The sequence below is a fragment of the Athene noctua genome, chromosome 1 (assembly GCF_965140245.1).
Source record: "Athene noctua chromosome 1, bAthNoc1.hap1.1, whole genome shotgun sequence".
NCBI lineage: Eukaryota > Metazoa > Chordata > Aves > Strigiformes > Strigidae > Athene > Athene noctua.
The window spans coordinates 154,016,175-154,034,463 of record NC_134037.1 but is presented as its reverse complement, the minus strand read 5'-3'; the positions used below and the strand labels follow the sequence as shown (position 1 = coordinate 154,034,463).

The 18,289-nt window shown below is 38.0% G+C and overlaps 1 protein-coding gene across 4 annotated transcripts in view; it reads left to right on the top strand.

The window, feature by feature from the left end:
• Positions 1–2,568: 2,568 nt before the first annotated feature.
• ROBO2 (roundabout guidance receptor 2) overlaps positions 2,569–18,289 on the top strand; it is a 950,293-nt gene continuing 934,572 nt past the window's right edge. For all 4 annotated transcript variants that reach the window (XM_074901798.1, XM_074901780.1, XM_074901788.1 and 1 more), the window contains exon 1: positions 2,569–3,087. In XM_074901798.1, the coding sequence (XP_074757899.1) occupies positions 2,964–3,087 (124 nt within the window). In that variant the 5' untranslated portion in view covers positions 2,569–2,963. The remainder of the gene's footprint in view (positions 3,088–18,289) is intronic.

Genomic DNA, 18,289 nt, shown 5'->3' with positions numbered 1-18,289 from the left:
GATGTTTCAACCTATAACACTTGTATAATCTTTCTTGAAACCATATCTTTTCTCTGGAGGCATTTCAACTCTGCAAAATTGAAATTCTTATGAACCTAGAAAGGAGGACGTTAAAACCCCCACTAAATTTCATGAAAAGTGACAACACTTTTTCTGTGTTTCCCTGAAGGTCTGCCTGCTTACTCTTAATATATACAAAGTGGATTTAATAACTTACTTTTTGCAAAATAGCCCAGAAAACCATCAGCATAGTGGAAGTCTGAGCTCTTTAGGCGTTTAAACTGAGTCAAACACACCCATGACCGGCAGCCGTGATGGCTTCCCTTTTGCTATTGTATCAGGTGGTCCTTCCTTTCTCTTGCTACATCACTTGAGCTGCTGCTTGAGTGGTACCTAAGGCTGCTGGAGGCACATATCCAAGCTGGCAGAAAGCTGACAGAAGCTCATAATACCTTCTAATAGCCTCTGCTTTCATTAACGTTTGAAAATACAAGATGTCCAGGCTGAAGAAGTTCAATTCTTCTGCACTATAGGATCCAAGGAGGTATTTTTAAGGATGCCTGCCACTATTGGAAATGAGTTTCCCCACAGCAGCTGGCTTCCACATGGGTAGGGGTAGAAACAGGATGGCAAACTTTCAGAGCATTATAGAATTTGAAAGGAAGATAGAGACTGAAGAAAATATGCAGGAGGCAGAAGTGACATAAGGCTGCAGAGACGGCCAAGAGAATGATCCTGTCAGGATTTCTGAAGCATGACTGATATTATCACACATGTTTTGGACATTAGAAGTGTTTGTTTTCTGATTCAAAACTCTTAAGTTAGTGGCTTTGCATAGTGGTATCTGAGGGTTGTGGTGGTGACTGTTTTACTTTGTCATTTTATTATCTGGACATAAAAAGTTGGAAACCTAGGAATATAAACTTGGAAATTTTTTGATGCTTCAACATGGCAGTATGGTGACAGTTTCAGAGGAGTGTTACAGAGGCAATCAAAATGAACACAAGTGTCTGCTTCATTTTGGTAAATTAGGAGAGAAATATAAGAAATGGTGTTTTAATTGTTAGCAATGAGACTGGTGATTAAAAATGGCTTGATAGAGAAATTTAACATAAGAATCTGAAGCTTAGTGACTCTACATGATAGATACTGACCTAATTTTTAGCAACTAAGAGCCATAAACATCAGCCTTGATATATCAGACCCAGCATCTGGTAAGATGTCTTATAACTTTTAAAAATTAATGCACAGAGGGATGAAAAACTACTGTACATCAGTATGCATTTGTTTTCTGTCTAAATGCAAATGTTACATCCTCTAACCAGCCCATAAATATATTTTAGAACTTAAAAAGAGAATAGAAGATCTTTCATAGTTGATGTGGTGTTGGTGGAGTCCCAATATTTCCTTGTTTGTGATGTTACATGCTGTTTGTTTAAAAAATTCCCCATACATATATTCAAGGTTCATGATTGTCTCTGCCAGTCTTTATTCAGACGAATAAGCAAATCTTCAGATTTATTAATATCATCTTCTTAATGTTGTACTGAAAAGGGCATCATGTCCCTGGTTGAAAATGCGATAACTTCAGGGAATTTGTGACCATTTGTTGCTTTGTCATTCTAAGGACATTGATTTTTTTATTTATTTAAATCTACAGCACAAGGTTTGTGGCTCATTGATTTTAGTACTGAATGCTTATATGGAAACAACTAAATGCCAAACTGTAGATGAATTTAAGCTGCTGGGCATACTTAAGTAAGCACTGAACATCCAAGGCTGTTTGAGCACTCTGAATGCTGTGAAGCGTTCTCTGAGTACCCTTTATGAAAACCCAAAATGTTGCACAGAAAGGTTCATGTTTACTGATCCAGCTTCAGCATTCTTAAATATGGACATCCGGAGATGTAGGTAGCTATATTATTTCTGTGGCAGTAACAACTACTAAATGAAAAATTGTGACTACAATCTCCTATTTCGAAAATAACTGTACTTCTAAAAGTCCCCTTTCTTGTTCCCTCTCCACTCCCTATCCCCGCCCCCTGGATTTGGAGATCCTAAGGATGGACTGTGTGAAAAAATAAAATGCATAGCTGCTCTGTGCAGTGAAAAGATTACTGCTGCTGCTAAGGATTTGTTCTTCCTGTTTGCTACTTTAAAAAAAAAAAAAAAAAAGGCAAAAGCAGGCAGGATTTTTTTCCCATACAATAATTACTTTAGAAATGCTATAAGTCATTAGTGTGCTGAAGCTTGCATTTTAGTTTAAAGTCTGAACTAAAGCCTTAATAAAATGCAGCCAAAAGTCCTGAGCAGTTGCACACTGTAAAGCAGAAAATCTCCTCCACACAATAGAGATTAAATGCTCCCTGTGCATACTGTATTCTGCTCAGCCCTCTGCATTCGGAGCTGGGACCGTGGCAGTCGTTATCTCTAGCAGGTTCCTTGGTGATTTTCAAGCCCTGCACTACCTACCCAAGTGGCAGTGACACCAGCTTTCACTGAAGCCTTATTACTCTTAAAAGAGCAATTTGGTTGGTTGCACAGCTATTAGGATCAGACAGTCAGGCTTAAAGCTGTCAGTACAACTGCTTCTCATCTTTTTTCACAATCCTGACATCTTTTCTCTTTTCTGCTGGACACAAGCATTACTGTTTTTATCATTTTCAATCAAGCTCACGCTGCAAGCTGAGGAATATATTCCCACAGAAACCAAAGTGAGGAGCAGAAATTATTTTATAGCTACTGTAGTAGCAGCGGTGCTGGCTGCATGTTGTGTGGGAGAAACAGGATCAGTGAGAAATGTGGCTTTCCTCAGGGCTACATCATTGAGATATTAGTTCAACATCTAAGGAGAGCAAAGCTACTCCTCTGATTTTTCAATGATTAATCACTCCTTCGTAAGCAAACAGAAAGTGGGGGAGAAGATGTAAGATTTTTTTTTTTTTTTTCAATAACTTGTGGAAATGTTATCATCAGTGAAACGGGGGAAAATTACTATGCTTGAACTTCTTTTCATTTTGATGTTGCTCTTCTCTGGACCAACCCTGAGCAAGCTTAGCAGGACCAAAGGCAAACACTGGAAGGGGGGTAAGTGGAAAGGAAAAGTTTTGTAATGGATGTTTGGGTAAGATTCTAAAAAGCTGTATTAAAGGTGATCTAAGGAGAATACCTATGCTGTTTTGGGTGACTCAGATTTCAGGTCGCCATGTGGGCTTGCAATAGGATACTGAAAAGAGCATGGAGTTTGATTTGTTTTCTTGTTAGTTTGCTTGACTGACTCTGTAAGGCATATACTCCTTGCAGGAATTTTAGTTTGAATTGTAACATTAGCAGAATAACGTTTAAGGCCTTTATACAAATAAATGTATATAGTTTAGAAACCAGTGGGGTTTTGGACTGTGAGAATTCAGATTGTTCATTATGGAGACTCTGGGACAGATGCTTGTGGCTTTATTGCAAGAGATGTTAACCCCGCATTGGGGTTTTATAGTGTTGGAAAAGAAGAGGCAGGAAGAAGAGAGAAAGCAAGCAAGCAGCCTATTTTGAGTGCACAATTGTTAGTGTATGTGGTAAAAATGACTAGACAGATATTTTTTTAGAGTACATGAATGTTGTGAAATACACTGCCAGCAGCACTAATTGGCTGACTGGCTATGTCAGTGTTGATGTGTTAATAAAGATAAATTGCATTAACTTTATCAAAAAAAATGCTATGCTGAGAAAACGCTTATGATTTTTGAAGGCAGTAATCCATTTTCCTCCTCTGTTAAAAACTGCTGAGAAGATTTACCCTATATGTGCTGTGAACAGTTTGCTAAATGTGCCTTTTCATAAAGTTCACTTTGTTTTGCTTCCTTGCATGACATTTGTTTATGGAAAACACAGGTTATTGAGGTCTTGTAATCAAATAGCTCAGTGAGCATAAATGGTATCTCATAAATATTTGGGCTGAGGGACTGTGGATTGTAGATAGCTTGATATTTGCTCCCTGGTTGTTTCTTGATGTTACTGATTGGAGGCACCCCAGGATTATTTTTTTTTTTTCCCCCTTACAAGTGTTGCCACAGCATGGGTGTGTTTATCATAGCTTTAATGGCACTTTCAGTTTTCCTCTGTTGTCGAGATTGTGATCTGATGTTAAAGAGTAGCATCAACATTAAAAAGAAGTTTTAATAATTTATCACAACATCTCAGCAGGAGACTCCTCCCTCCCCCTTCTGTATTTCCTTTTGTTGCATTTAAAGATATCACAGATCTTTTACCTACTGTATGTTCAAGGAAAAAGTTGCAGCACATGCTTAACCTGGACTGTTAATGCACCACAGTGTATCTAAAAATTACTTCCTAGTCCTGTAAATCACATAATCACATGTATCTCACAGTGCTGCTTCTGGGTATCCTTGTTGCAAATTACAAGCAGTTATTTACTCTGGGCAGCATGACCTCTTCTCAGAGGCATGTGAGTTAGGAATATATGTCACTGTCAAGTTCCTGAGGTTTAAAAAATGTTGTTAACTTTTTTCCCTTGCTCCCATTTTCAATTAAATTTGCTTTAGTCCCTTACCTCCTCTCTGACAGAGGCAAAGATCTCTAATGAAGAATTTTTATCACGGGTAGAAAATAATCCCTGAAACTGACTACAGAAAATAATACCTTAGATGGGGTTTTGCTTTTCTTAGTGTTCTTTGCAACTGAAACAAAACGTAAGGGAAGTACCTGTTCCAAGGAGACCAAGAAGCAATTTGTCTTGTTTACGCACAGCTCTTGAATCAGCCAAAAACTAGGCATACCTGCTGTAGTTTTTTCATACATAGACATTATTGTGAGAGTTGTGTGACTTGAATATGATGCATGCTTTCCAGTGAAAGTTTCAAGTTCAGGATCTGTCAGAATCTTTGTGCTGTAGTGTCACATAGTCTGAGAGTTTCTGAACCTCCAAAACATATTATATGCATCTCCCTTTCCATTAAACATTAAGGATCAGCTTTTGCCTATATATCAATGATGTGTGAGTTCTTTTTGTTGGTGTGTATGTGGAATTTGTGGTGCCGCATGGTGAAATTTCAGCATGCAAGCTTCTCCACTGGAGCACATTGGAAAGCCCATCCTAAAATGGAAACAGATATTCTTTTTTCTTTAAGAGGTTCAGGAGAACCAGGCACCTCCACACCACCTTCCAGTTATATTGTTTAGAGGGGAAAGGTGATACTGGATGCATGCATCTGGAAATTCACTGTATGAATCATACAATTATACTGAAGTCAGTTTCCATGATGGACAACAATAGCTGATTTAGACTGTCCTCTAAAGTTTTTCTGTACCACATTTTGTTTTGAAAGTGATGCAAAGTATACGCATGTTTGGAAAGTGCTGGTCTTCCGTGGAGGCCCTGATCTGGTATAGGGCCTGATCATGATTAGTCTGCTAATGAATCTTCTGATATTATTAAACAAAACTTCATTGCTGAAGTTACAAGCTCTGAGAAGACATTTTCTGTGGTCTCGCTGTGTAGTTCTCTGTATTATTTGTGAGAAAAACAACTCTATTCACCTCTATTTTTCTCCTTGGAATTTACTCTAAAAAAAATAGCCACCTACATACAACTAAAATAAATGGAATTATGGGTAGAAATCACCTCCTGATTTAGTTGCAATGTCAGGTGTCAGGGAGTGAAATGAGTCCCATACGTGGGCCTGGAGAAATGTAAAGATACCATTTTCTTTTCTAGCTGTTTTTAAGTTTGCACTCTAGAAAACCTTTCAGAATAATTCATTGGAATGAAGTCTCTAAATGTGCCTTAAACCACAATTTATAAACTAATGATCAAGATAAACTGGAATCTAAAAGTAGAAGCTGAAATCAGGTAGATCAGTAGAACAAATCAACTGGATTTTCTTTTTTCCTTTGAGTCAAAATAACACACCATGGTTCAGAGTTTTAAGAAGGGTTTATAGTATGGAGAACAAAAAACTGAGAAAAGAAGATTAAGTACTCTTCTGAGTTTACCTTAATTTGGAAAGCAGATTTCAAGCGTTTCTAATGCCTATCCCCTCCTGAATTTGTTTCCATAGTGTCTTCACTCTGTCATATATCGTAGCAGGAGGAAAAAATTAAGTTTTGAGTGTATCTATCCATATGCACATGGATGGGCTTTGTGTCTGTCCAGTGGCACCTGGGAGAATTTGGAGACTGGGAAGTAAGCTGTCCATTTGTGTCATGCTTGGGAACATTCCCAACACTTCACTCATAGCATAGTAATAGTAATTCCTGACCAAGGAAAATTTGGACAGTGATTCCCATTCGCAGATGTCCTGGCAATATCAAATGCCTGGGTCTGTGTGTAGTGTGTCACACTGGATAAGCACCACATCCCAATGTAAGTGGTATTGGAGAACATGGTTGTCAAGGCTGTTGCTGAAGGGCCCACTGCTGCTGGGACCTCAGCCTCGTTGAGCTGACAAGGACAAGCCAGCACCCATATGCAGGAACTGCCATGTGTTACCTCAGCTGACAAACAAATGCGTAGGAAGAAGAAAATTGTGCACGATGCTTCTCTTTAGGTAGGCATCAGTGTATTTTACAACTCTCTGTGACAGCTGTGTGACAGAAAGGGTTCAGAGGAGAAGAGTGAGGCCGTTAGGACAATTGCCACTCTTGGTGGACATTAACCCTTTACTCATCTTGGAAGCAACTCATACATTCACTCTGGGGGATAGCTGTGCCCTTCTGGGCCATCAGGCACCTTTGAAGAGCCTGACCTTTTATGTGGTGGCCTCCATAACAGGACCTGGGCCATTTTGACAGGCTAGCACCCACCCCAGCCAAAAGGCTGCAGGCTGAGCCGCTGTGGGATAGTACTCAGGGGTGAGGCAGACATTGGTAAGGGAGCACAGAGGGACTCTGCACATGCCCCAGGGTGCCCTGGTGTAAAAGCAATACGCACACGGTGCCGGCAACACCTCCCAAGGGAAGAAAAGGCCTCTGGGGTCAGGGAGAGATGTCACAGATGACGACACTTCAGAGGGAAGGGACCAGACCTGGGGTTGGAAAATACAAATTAAGTATGCTTTTTCCCCAAAGGATTGTTTGCTCATGTCTCCCTTGTGCTTCATGAGAAGAACTTCCATGTTCAGAACTAAAAGGGTGATTTGATTTATTTGTGATCAAATTGGAGAAATAAAAATCAAATGCAACCACAGGGCAACACCCCACAGAACTAGATGAGGATGATTCCTGTCCTTTCTGTCTACGTGGAAGTGAAGCAATAATCTCTTTAATGGCTAAATCAAAGTTTATTATGCAAGTGATCCAGCCTTATATTTCAGTTCCAATTTCAGCTCTATGGCAGCTTAATCATTTTTATAGCAAAAGGTATGAGCGTGAGAAATCTTAAGTGTCACTGGTTAGGTATTACCGGTAAGGGTGATACAAAGCTGTGTGCATGAGATTCGGTCTCCCTACAGACTGATCAGCACATGTATTATTTAGGACGCATGTAATCCATCAACACCAGTTCAAATATTTTTAAAAGCATAATTCAAAGGTTAGCTCAGAAGAGAAAACTTCTATAAACTTCCTTCCATACGGAAAGCAGCCACCTCTCAGACCTTCCAAATTTGGAGGTTAAGTATTAGATTATTAGCGTAATAGCTAGAGTTGGAGGTATGTTACAGGCTAGGTGCCTGGTAGCTCTGGACACCCAGATGTCTCAGGTATGTGGGTGTTTGCATGCAGAACAACTTTGTGGTGCATACGCACAGAGTTTGGAAAAATAGGGTCTTGGGATTTTCTGCATTTGTAATGAAGAGTCTGCACGACCACAATGTCCTACACACCAAGAGCACTGTCAATTGTTATAGATGTTTAGGTGTCTTCTTGGCAATCACTCAATAATACTTTTCACTTCCTCTGTGGGGAAACTCATAATGCTTTTTTTCCACCAGGAGAAACTTGTTTTCATTTGCCTCACATCTGTGAGGTGGTGAGGATAAAGTGATGGAGGCTGGGACTTTTGAAGAAGGGAAAATAGAGAGGAGGCATTTACCATGGATCCAGGTAGCCTGGGCTTCAGCGTGAGTTATGAGGCGTGAGGGGTTTCATCAAATGTGATGAGGTGGAGCCTTTGATGTGATGGTTGGCTTGCAACACTTAGAAAGCACAGTCAGTTGTGTTGGTATGATTCACTGTGTCGTTTATGTGATTTTGGGGGTAACATTTTATATAGTTTTCTACTTATCTAATTTAATTTATTTTATGGAATTTCAAGGATAAACGGCATGAATTCTTTTTGAATACGTTATCATGTTATATGATTAACAGTATTTCTTAAATTGAGACATTTACAAGTGCATAGCAGCATATTTAAAGCCCATGAAATGCTGACTGAAAGTTTCAAATTCAGGGTCCTAAAATTATTTCCCTACATTTCATAGAAGCAATCTGATTTTGAGTAGTAATGAAAATTCACAATTTTTTGTAACTTCAGAGGAAGCTCAATATATTTGACAAGGTGGCTTGTGCATAGATAAGGGTCTAAACCCCTCATTTTAGAAACTGAGCACTGTAACTGTGGATCTGCAGTTTTAGTCTGACTTCAAGCATATAAAGTGTGTGACTATACACAGTACGTGACTTCATGTACTGAAGGATGTTATCATTTTGCTTTGAATATACTTAGAAGGAAAAAGAGTACTTATTTGGATACTGAGTGACTGTGAAATTATCTTGCTTTTATTCAGTATTCTGTTTTCTGTGAAGTCTAGATTTAGCCCCTATCCCATGAGAACAAGAAAATTTTTGCACTGTCTTTTACACTACCTTCTTCACAGTGAAATGTGAATTCAAAAGGACTCTGCTGATGTGTGAAGCTCACGTAGGTATTTTGTTGGAGTGTACAGCCTTTGCTTGTCTATTTTTCATCTCTCGGAAGACATTTGAAATATGGTATAGAAGTCTGGTAACCTGTATTCAAACTCATACAGGTGGAGGCAACAAAGACGATGGTAATGGAAAACCAAGTTGGTGAGAGTTTTCTTTCCAGTTGGAAATCTGGGAGGGAAAATGATGGCATTTTTCCAGTCATGAGGGAGCAAATGTGAAGATGGTAACGCCTTCTTAAGAAAAGACCCGTGTTGGCATAAAACCAAACAGTAATGAATAGACATAGGCTGGAAGCTAGAAGAGTGTTTCCAACCATCATTGAGGATGGGCTGCCATCCTTTGACAGATGAAGTCAGGCTGAGCTGGGTTTCCACAGTCCCTTTCAATCTCTGCCAATCCTGGCTGCAGGATCTCCCTCCACCACCTCCACCAGTGCTAGTGCACATCTGCTGGCACCTCTACTCAGGAAGCTGACCCAGGTAGCAATTAGCCATATAAAACAGAGCATTCATCTAGCTGATGGGATCCCTTAATTCACACATTCTCAGTACACAAGAAACCTATGACCACAAGGGAAGAGAAGAGATTGCAATTGCAGCTTGATTCAGGCTAGTTCAAGCTGATATGTAACTTCAGTCTGCAGGCCTGAATTATCCAGAAGAAAAAGAAAAAAAAAGAAAAAAAAAAAAAAAGAAAAGAAAAAAAAGATTTAATAAGGTGGCACCTTCCTTTGAATCCTATGTCCACATCCTGTATTTGGAGCCTTGCTTGAAATGTTTGCTATCATATTAAAAAGTATGTTGATCAAATAGTTATAAACCAGAAGGAATATTTAAATACTCTTCACCCCCACACACATACACATCCCTCTCCTTTGGTTATTTGCATTTTTTTTCTTCTCATAAAACAGGTTTTGGAACTACCATAAAGCATCATTGACATTAGAAAACTAGCAGGCACAAGCAAACCCTCTTACTTTGGTCCGCAAATAAAAGGAACTCATGTAAATTGCCTGTTAGGTGTTGAAAGAACACAGATCAGATGTGCTCTTTCAAGATGATGAAGAGGCTTAAACACGTATCAGAGCGTCTGAGAAAAAGGTGTTTTGGCTTTCCCTTTCTAGAATTTTGAAAGACAGTGATGTTCATCAGTTAAACACTATTGATTTTTCACTTCAAGGCATGATCTAAAGAGTACTTAGAGTACATTACTTCTGTCAAGAGCCATTACTGATACCTCCATGAAAACTTTGTTTAGTACATTCAAAATTGGGGGGGATATATGATGTTTTTATGGATGATTTTGTTTTGGTAGATGATACTCAAATTGCCAGCAATGGAAAGCTTTTGAAGTTTTAGAGCTGCTGTTCAATAGTGACAGTGCCACCAAGCAGAAATTACTTTTTCAGTCATTTGTTTCTGAACTGTAAAATGTTGTTCTTAGCTAAATTGTGTCATGTTAGCTCTCATCCTAGTACTGATTTCATCCTACCAGTTTTGAAACTTATGCTAGCTCAATAGTAAAACAAATTCATGGTTGCATATGTGTATGACAGAGAAGTGAACTGCAGTAATTCAGAAACATCAAAAAGTCTTACCTCAAAACGGGTGTTTTTCATTACTGTGTTTCCCTGCATAAGGAAACTTAAATGAAGTAATGAAAAAAACCCAAGAGAGTGAAAATCCAGTTTTGTTTCCAGAGGTGCTGATCACTTAGCAGACTGCCAGAAATAAAGAACTCTCAGCCTTAAAAAAAAAATCAGGGTTTTAATATGAGTAAGTATATAGCTCCTTTTTTCTCCGGGCTTCTATGTCCTCTGAATACGAACTGTCTTCCTTTCAGGTATGGGCACATGTGCAGTTTCTGTGCTTGGTAGATTATGATGAGACTTCACTGATGTAATTCTTGCTGCACTTCCAAGCATGAACATGGCTGCGGTGGCGCAAAGGAGCAGCAAACTCTTATTCTTCACTATCTTTCCCATGGAGGATGTTTGGATAAGGGCAGACAACAGTGCTCACATTAATGCCACATGTAGCTTTAAAAATTGACTTTCCACCAGCTGGATTTTGTGTGTTCTTTAAAAATGTATTTGGTCATTTTTTAAAGTTTAGAGAGAGAAAATCACGTTGCCTGAGATTGCTGCCTCTGGCTCGGTACTTTAACCTAGCTATAGGTCCTTTGCGCAGATAGTGCAAAAACAGACAAAAGGGATCCTTAGCTCTGGAAACAGGAGTAAAAGAGCAAATGGTTTGCCCCCTGCATACTGCCTTAATGAGAGAAGAAATAGAAGCATATGTAATATTTGATATAGAAAAATTGGAGGAAGTGAGAAAAAGCCACAAAATTGTACTGAAAACTAGAGAAAATGTTTCTGAGAGAGGTTGAAGGAATTCAGTCTGTACAGTTATGGAAATCTGAGAGACATCTTTCATGCAATTTAAGCGTGTCACTAAATTTCTTCTCCCGTGAATGTAAAGAGTCCTTAAAACTATTAAAGTATTGCAGGAAGGGATAACTAAAAGCCCATGTCAAAAACATCTAAATAAGGCCAATAAACAAGTTTTAGGTTGAGTATTTCAAAAAGCATTCTTCAATTATGTTTTTAAATCTTACTGACATTGGAAATTTGCTTTCTGTTGTCATACTTAGTGTAATTAGTGCATACTTTGAGAAACCACAGATATGGTTTTGAATTTCATTTTCATTTCTGTCCTGAAAAGATGTAGGGAGAGCCTGTTCTTCACTCATTACATTCAGTGATCCTTCTGAAAAGCAGTTGCAGTACCAAATCTGCTGCTTCTGGTTTAAAAATTAGCATGCTGTACAGAATATAGCCCTTGAGGAATGCTCTTGGTTAAGAGTCTTCAGCAAATAGAAGATTGTGTCTTATTTCTTGTATTTGCTTGAGAAGAACTGCTGCGTTTTTGTGTGCCTGATAGTAGTAACTGGAACACAGCATCTTTTTCATACTCATTATGGGCAGGAGTAATTCCATGAAATTTATGGAATTATGCCACTTTAAATGAGAGGTGAATCTACTTTTGAGTCTTAGCTGTAATATCACCTAGTTGATAATCAATCATGGCAGTTCTCCCCAGGTAATGCTTGTCTAATAACACGTCTAGGCAGCTGGAAAAAGACTGATCAGAAGATAAGAGCACAGAAAATTCCTGAGGCTGATGAAGACAGAGGAAAAATTGACACTGATGCAGTTCCCACTGCTGTAAAGTATTTCCCACTAGTTAAGGTGGTTTCAGTACTGCTAGTGATTCTGGTAAAGCTTGAGTATATGTCTACAGTCCTTATTTGCTATCCGTTGTTCTGCAATGGGTCTAAACGAGCTATTGTTGTCTGCCCATTTGATTATCCATGGACTTGATATGGGTTCATACACTAGGCCAGAACATGTTTTAATGAATTGCTGTCTGTGCTGGTACAAAAATCACTTAATCAATAGATTTTAATTTATCTATAATTTCAAAGATATCAGAAAAGTTAGATTAGTAATACATGCTTAATAAAAAAAGAACTAATACATAATTAAGGTAATTTAAGGTTACTGAACATGGTGAAGGGTAAAGAGTTCATTAAAAATCTGGACAACAGTCAGTTTTCACATTTTCAATTTTTATTTTTTCCACTGCTAGACTCTTCCTTTAAAAAGTGACAGTCTTGAAATGTGAGTAATGTTTTTGCTGTTGGTATTCACTGTGGAAAAAAATGAAGAATGACTCTGTGTTTTGAAGAAATTTTGTTTTTGTTTTTTAAGTTGGAAACTTCTTCAGCTTTTGAATGTTGAAGAGCAGCAGAAGAGAAATAGGAGGAGAAATAAAGAAATCAACTTTGCTTAATTTATTCATTTATGCTCTTGAATTGTGTGTTTTGAAGGACAAATATCATTAAGAGGGCTGTGGGATTTGAAGAATGAGTTGCAGTAGAGTTAACAAAAGTAACTTCTCTGAAGTTGCTGGTGGAGCCTCCTGGTGCAGTGTGTGAAGACAGAGACACTCCACAGTGTTATCAGGGCAAAGACACAATTTTTTGTACTCAGAAAAAAACTTCTTGGATAATACTTACATAGAACTTAATTGCAACCTCTTTGTTTTTTAGGAGGAACGTCTCCTGTCTCTACTTTCAGTTTTTTAAAATTAGTTTGTTAATGCATAGATTTTATTATTATTATGAGGAGGAAAAATTCCATTTAACATGGTCTCACTTTACTCTTTCTACAGCAGCCCAGCATAGGTTATATTTCAAAATCCAGATTAATGGAATTTCACTCCTTGAGCTGTCTTAAGAGCTTGTTCTGCATTACAGCTCCTGGGCACCAGTGACTAGCATTTTTATATCTGCATGCTGGTTATGTTGTCTCTCATCTTCTCCTTCTTTGATCCTCACGTTCAATGCACAGTTTCTTCTGCTTGTCAATTTCTTCACATTTTTTAAAAGACCTTTTACAAATGGTTATCTACAGAGGTTATTCATCAAAGAGTTCTTAGTTGACTTCAGACAGCTTTAATAGCTTTTTCACTGTATTTAAAGGGAAAAATATTACGATTAAGAAATGTTACCTTGAATTACTCCTGTACAGATAGGTAGATACAATATCACAGACCACAAGGAATGTGTAGACACATTTTTGTTCCTGGCAACACGCTTTGCTTAATTTCTATTGTTTGGAAAATATGGCTCAGCATCTTGATTAATTTCCTTTCTGGTGCCCTTTAATGGTATGTTATTTCTCTGTATTCTGAAAGGAACACAGAATTGGTAAGAGTTTTTGTACCCTTCCAATTACAAAAGATGCATTGTCTTTTATGTATTTTAGTGTTTATAGCTTCATCATGAACTTGCCTAAAGCCTAGCTTAAACAAAAGCTGTGTTACAAAATCTTGCATGTGCTCTAAAAAAGTACAGCTCATGTAGAGAAAGTGAGATGTGTTGAGAACACAGGATAATATATTGTATTATGCATGCAAATTTACTTGATCTGTATTGGTCTTTTCAATTCCCTTTCCAAACAATGAACATGGTAATTTCATTTTACAGATAATGTAGTTTGAGGCCCTAAATCAGTTTAGCAGTACACATTTTTGATTCATGGCAAGAGCAGTTGTTAGCTCTAAATGTATCTGTTCATAATCTCTTCTGCAGAAATACAGCAGTGACTGATATGTTTCATGGCACTTACATTGTCTTTGTGTCTTTGGAAAGATCACAAGATGATCTATATGATTCATTGATTACTAGAAAAGCTGCAGACAGTCACCACGGGATGAAATTTGCTATACATTTATAAAGAAAAATAATTTGAAGAATCCTTTGCTGACATTCTGTGTCTGCTGTCTTTCGCAGATGTTGTGATTTGGGGTTATGTTATTATTTTGATTTTTTTTTTTTTTTTTTAATGTGGGCATGTGCACATGTATAATGTTATTTTGGGTTCCAATTTTGCATTATGGTATAAACAATGGATGGAAGCAAAAAGCTTCATATGAACATTCCTGATTTATTCCTCTATTCCCCTGCACATATAAGTTGTGCATAGACTGATAATCAACTTCAAGATTGGTCCTTTTTGCTGCTTGGTCTGCAGGATGAATTTGCACTAGTCCACACAACTGCTAATAAGCAGCTTGTCATCCTTTAGTAAATTATCCTCTTAGTTTTCAAAAACCCTGTAGATACAGGCTTTTATAACAGTGTTAAAGGTGCAGCAAGAACTGTCAGTTAACTGGCTCAAAATGCAAAGGATATACCATTTGTATTGATTGCTATAGATTTTTGTCTTGTCTAATGGGATTTATATTTTTTCTATGAACTTGTATTGAAAAAAGTAAAAACAAATAATAGCCAGACAGAGCTAAGACATTCTAAGTTCAAAAATAACTCAAAACTTTAAATTTCTCATGCATGCCATTGCATCCCTGGTTTCTAAGGCATCTAATCACATCTGTCTTTTTGCCAAGACAGTGATGCTAAAACAGGCTGAAAACGGCATCCTTTCACTTTGCATTAAAGCACACAGACCAGCACTCAGCTTTGTGCATTTTGAACTCACTGCAATAAAAGTTTTAAGAGATAAGAAGCCTTTTCTATTTCAGGGTTGCCATTAGCCTGAATAATACATAAACATGGGAAAAGGTCTGAAGTCCTTTTGAGGATCACAGGATAGCTTCAATTAAATTATACATCATTATCACAGCTGCCAAGCCTGGTGTGGGATTTTAGCCCCCTATCTCACTAAATGTTCTATGTAGCTGTCTTGTCCAATTCTCTCTTCTTTTTCTTCTTTCCTTTTTTTTTTTTTTTTTTTCCTAAGCAACAATAATGTTCTTTGAAAAACCTACTTTGAGGAATAAAGTGGAGGATGAGGTTTGGTTAATCAAGAAAGAACATTGAGATGTCAACAGTCAAGCACCAAGGGAGGAAGGAGGTCAACTCTCTAGCCTTAAAAAACACTAGGGAGAAATCAAACACTATTAAGTCATGACATATTATGTTCATTTTGAACCAGGGCTGTGTGCACTCCCTCCGTCTGCTGAGTGGTTTGTAGTGCAGTTCCACAACTGCTAGGGCTATTCCCACTGAGGATGCTTTCAGTAAATGTCCACACAGCCGGCAATGACTTTTGAATACATTCTAGACAGATTCTTTGTCTGTTTGTCCATCTGTGGTTCTTCCAGTCTTTACAACCCAAAATTTGCACAATGGCTTGTCATATTGCAGACGAGTGTTTTCTTGGATTTCAACATGATACAGAAGTACTCAGTCATCATAATAGATGTCAGCTAGTTATTACTTCTGTGGTGGCTTTGGCATAAATCTAGGATACACAGAACTATTACTGCATACTTAGGAAAATCATAATGACTTGTCTTTTTTATTTTATTCCTATAATATCCTCTAAAATTGTTAGAAGTGTTTTGATTAATTAATTACACTATTCACATTCCCAATGCTACTGTACCTGCCATTAATTTTATCAGTTTGCTTGTCTTCTTTGTGTTATATTAATAAATATTCTGTCTTGAGTAGCCATATATGAAAGACTGAATGAAGGTGGCATTGCAGAGTTTTGTGTGTAGAATGCTTACTTAGGATTATACCTTACTATTGATTTTTATGCTGAACATGCTGTTGATTTCAATGGATACCCAATATGCAGCTCAATGACACATTATATATAGTGCTTAAATGGTAACATTTGATATTTAAAACTCAACAGGCCAGGGGTATCACTGAGTTTCAAGCAGGACTGAAAAAATTACAATAAAAATCCAAACACCCTTAAAATTTCAGGCAGTTACAGGACTTGGTTCAGGAGAAACATCTGGTAAGGAATGTGTGAAGAACTGTGTTTAAAGTGCAAAATGAGAATTTGTAGGAAAACATCTGGGTTGAAAGTTGTTTGTAATATATATTTGTTGCACCATAACACTTATACTGACATGGTAAACCTTTACGTGTTGACTCGTAGCCTACTGCAGGTGTCGGTGCCTTACCTCTAGCACAGCTACCTGCTGACAGGCATCTCTTTAACAGTTGTGTTGGCTTTCAGTGTGTTCCATGTCAGTGTGCTTTCCTGGTACAGGAGCAGTTTGCAGAGTGGCAAAAGAGTATTTAGTGTATATCAGGGAGAAATCAGACCATATAGCTCATTACCCAGCATCCTGAATTATGGAATGCAGTTGGAAATCTCTTAAGACTGTTTACATTAAGCTTTGCATGAACCATGTACTTTCCTGTTCTGTTTGAGGGATGGAGAGGAAACGTATTATGGATTTTTTGCAAGTATATTAAACAATGAGACTCTAATTTCTTAATCCCCCACTCAGCCCAATTTTGCTCTGACACAGATTTCTTAACAACTGGTTGAAATCCATGTATATTCTCAACTTGACTGTATTTGCAGCTTTCAGACAATTTTCTTAAGCCCAGTTTCTGCATAGTTTCTACCACTAGAAGGGCATTGAGTTGGAGGATGAAACATTCATTTTTGGTGGTTTGCACTGTGTTTGATTAACGCCCAGACTGGAAAAGAAACTTTTTTTGGATATCAGCCATGCTTTAGTACAGGCCTTAAAGAGAAATGCAGAAGATTTAAGCCAGTGCAGGCTCTCAGACCAAATTATATAAAGAGTTAAATTTTTGCTCTTCTGTTGCAGAACTATTTTATAAGCATTTCTGCTGATACTGAAAGAGAAGTAGAAGCACCTTCCTCAATCACTTCTTCAAAATGACTTGAAAAATCTGTTCTCCAGCATGTAACATATGCCCTTTAAGACTGCTACTGTGCTGCTGCCTTCTCTTATCAGTATGGGCCATAAATTTTGCACGGGTATAGAGAGAACTGCAGCTTGAGTACTTGAAATAGTTAGCACGATGCTGCTAAAGTATACAGACAAAGTACATTGGCAAATGGGTCTTTGTAGACAGGCATCATTACCAAGATCCATGTGTGCCAAGTTGTGTAAGCCTGAGGAGCACTAAAGGCCAACACTCACAGGAACCTAATTTTGGGTGAATAAAGTCCTTAGATTCATTGTCATATCGCAGGTAAATGAAAATACCAAATGTCGTTGACTTGTCAGTGAAAAAGTAGCCTAGGCTTTGTAACAAATGGATCAGTGATGTATATTTGGAAGCTCCATGACATATTAAAGTAGTTTATGAGGCACAATTTGTTTTGGTGGTCTGCTCTGATTGATGGCATGCTATCTTGCCACCGCTTCAGTTGTTGTGGAATGTTTGTAATAAATGTTCGTTGTGAGACAGTGTTAAATGTGTTCCATCTAAATCATTCGTTACTTATAACAAGTTTCAGTGTATATGAATCAAAGGTTGTTTATACTTGCCTTTGAAAGAATTTATCATGTTGAAGCAGCTCTATCACCTCCAGTGGGGCAACTGCATGCCTAAGTGCTCAGACTCTTTCAGCAGTGCCTACTGGAGACAGTACAGAAAATTAAGCAGCAAGCAGTGTTATGTTAAATACTACTTTTAAAAGTGTGTTGACTTCTAATCTAGCACTCCTGTTCTTCCTTTTTTTGGATTTGCAGACAGAATATCAGAAAATACCAGAAATAAACGGTGGGGGACAAGGAGGATACATTTGTGCGACAACTGTGACATGTCAGAGAAAGCACATCAGTGGGTGGGATTTTTGCTGATGTTTTATATCAGTGTATCACTAGTTCATCAGAAACCTATAAAAAATGTATGCACTTCCCACAGGGGATTTTCTCTTTCTTGAAAGTGCAGAATGCACTGTCCTTAAGCAAACAGCATACTCTTGATTGGTAGGAGATAGGATGCTTTTTCCCCATGGGCCTTGTCTGTGTCCTTCCTCCAAAATTCTAGTGAAAGAGGACAAAACCTAAGGACTAGCACTTCAGGATGATCA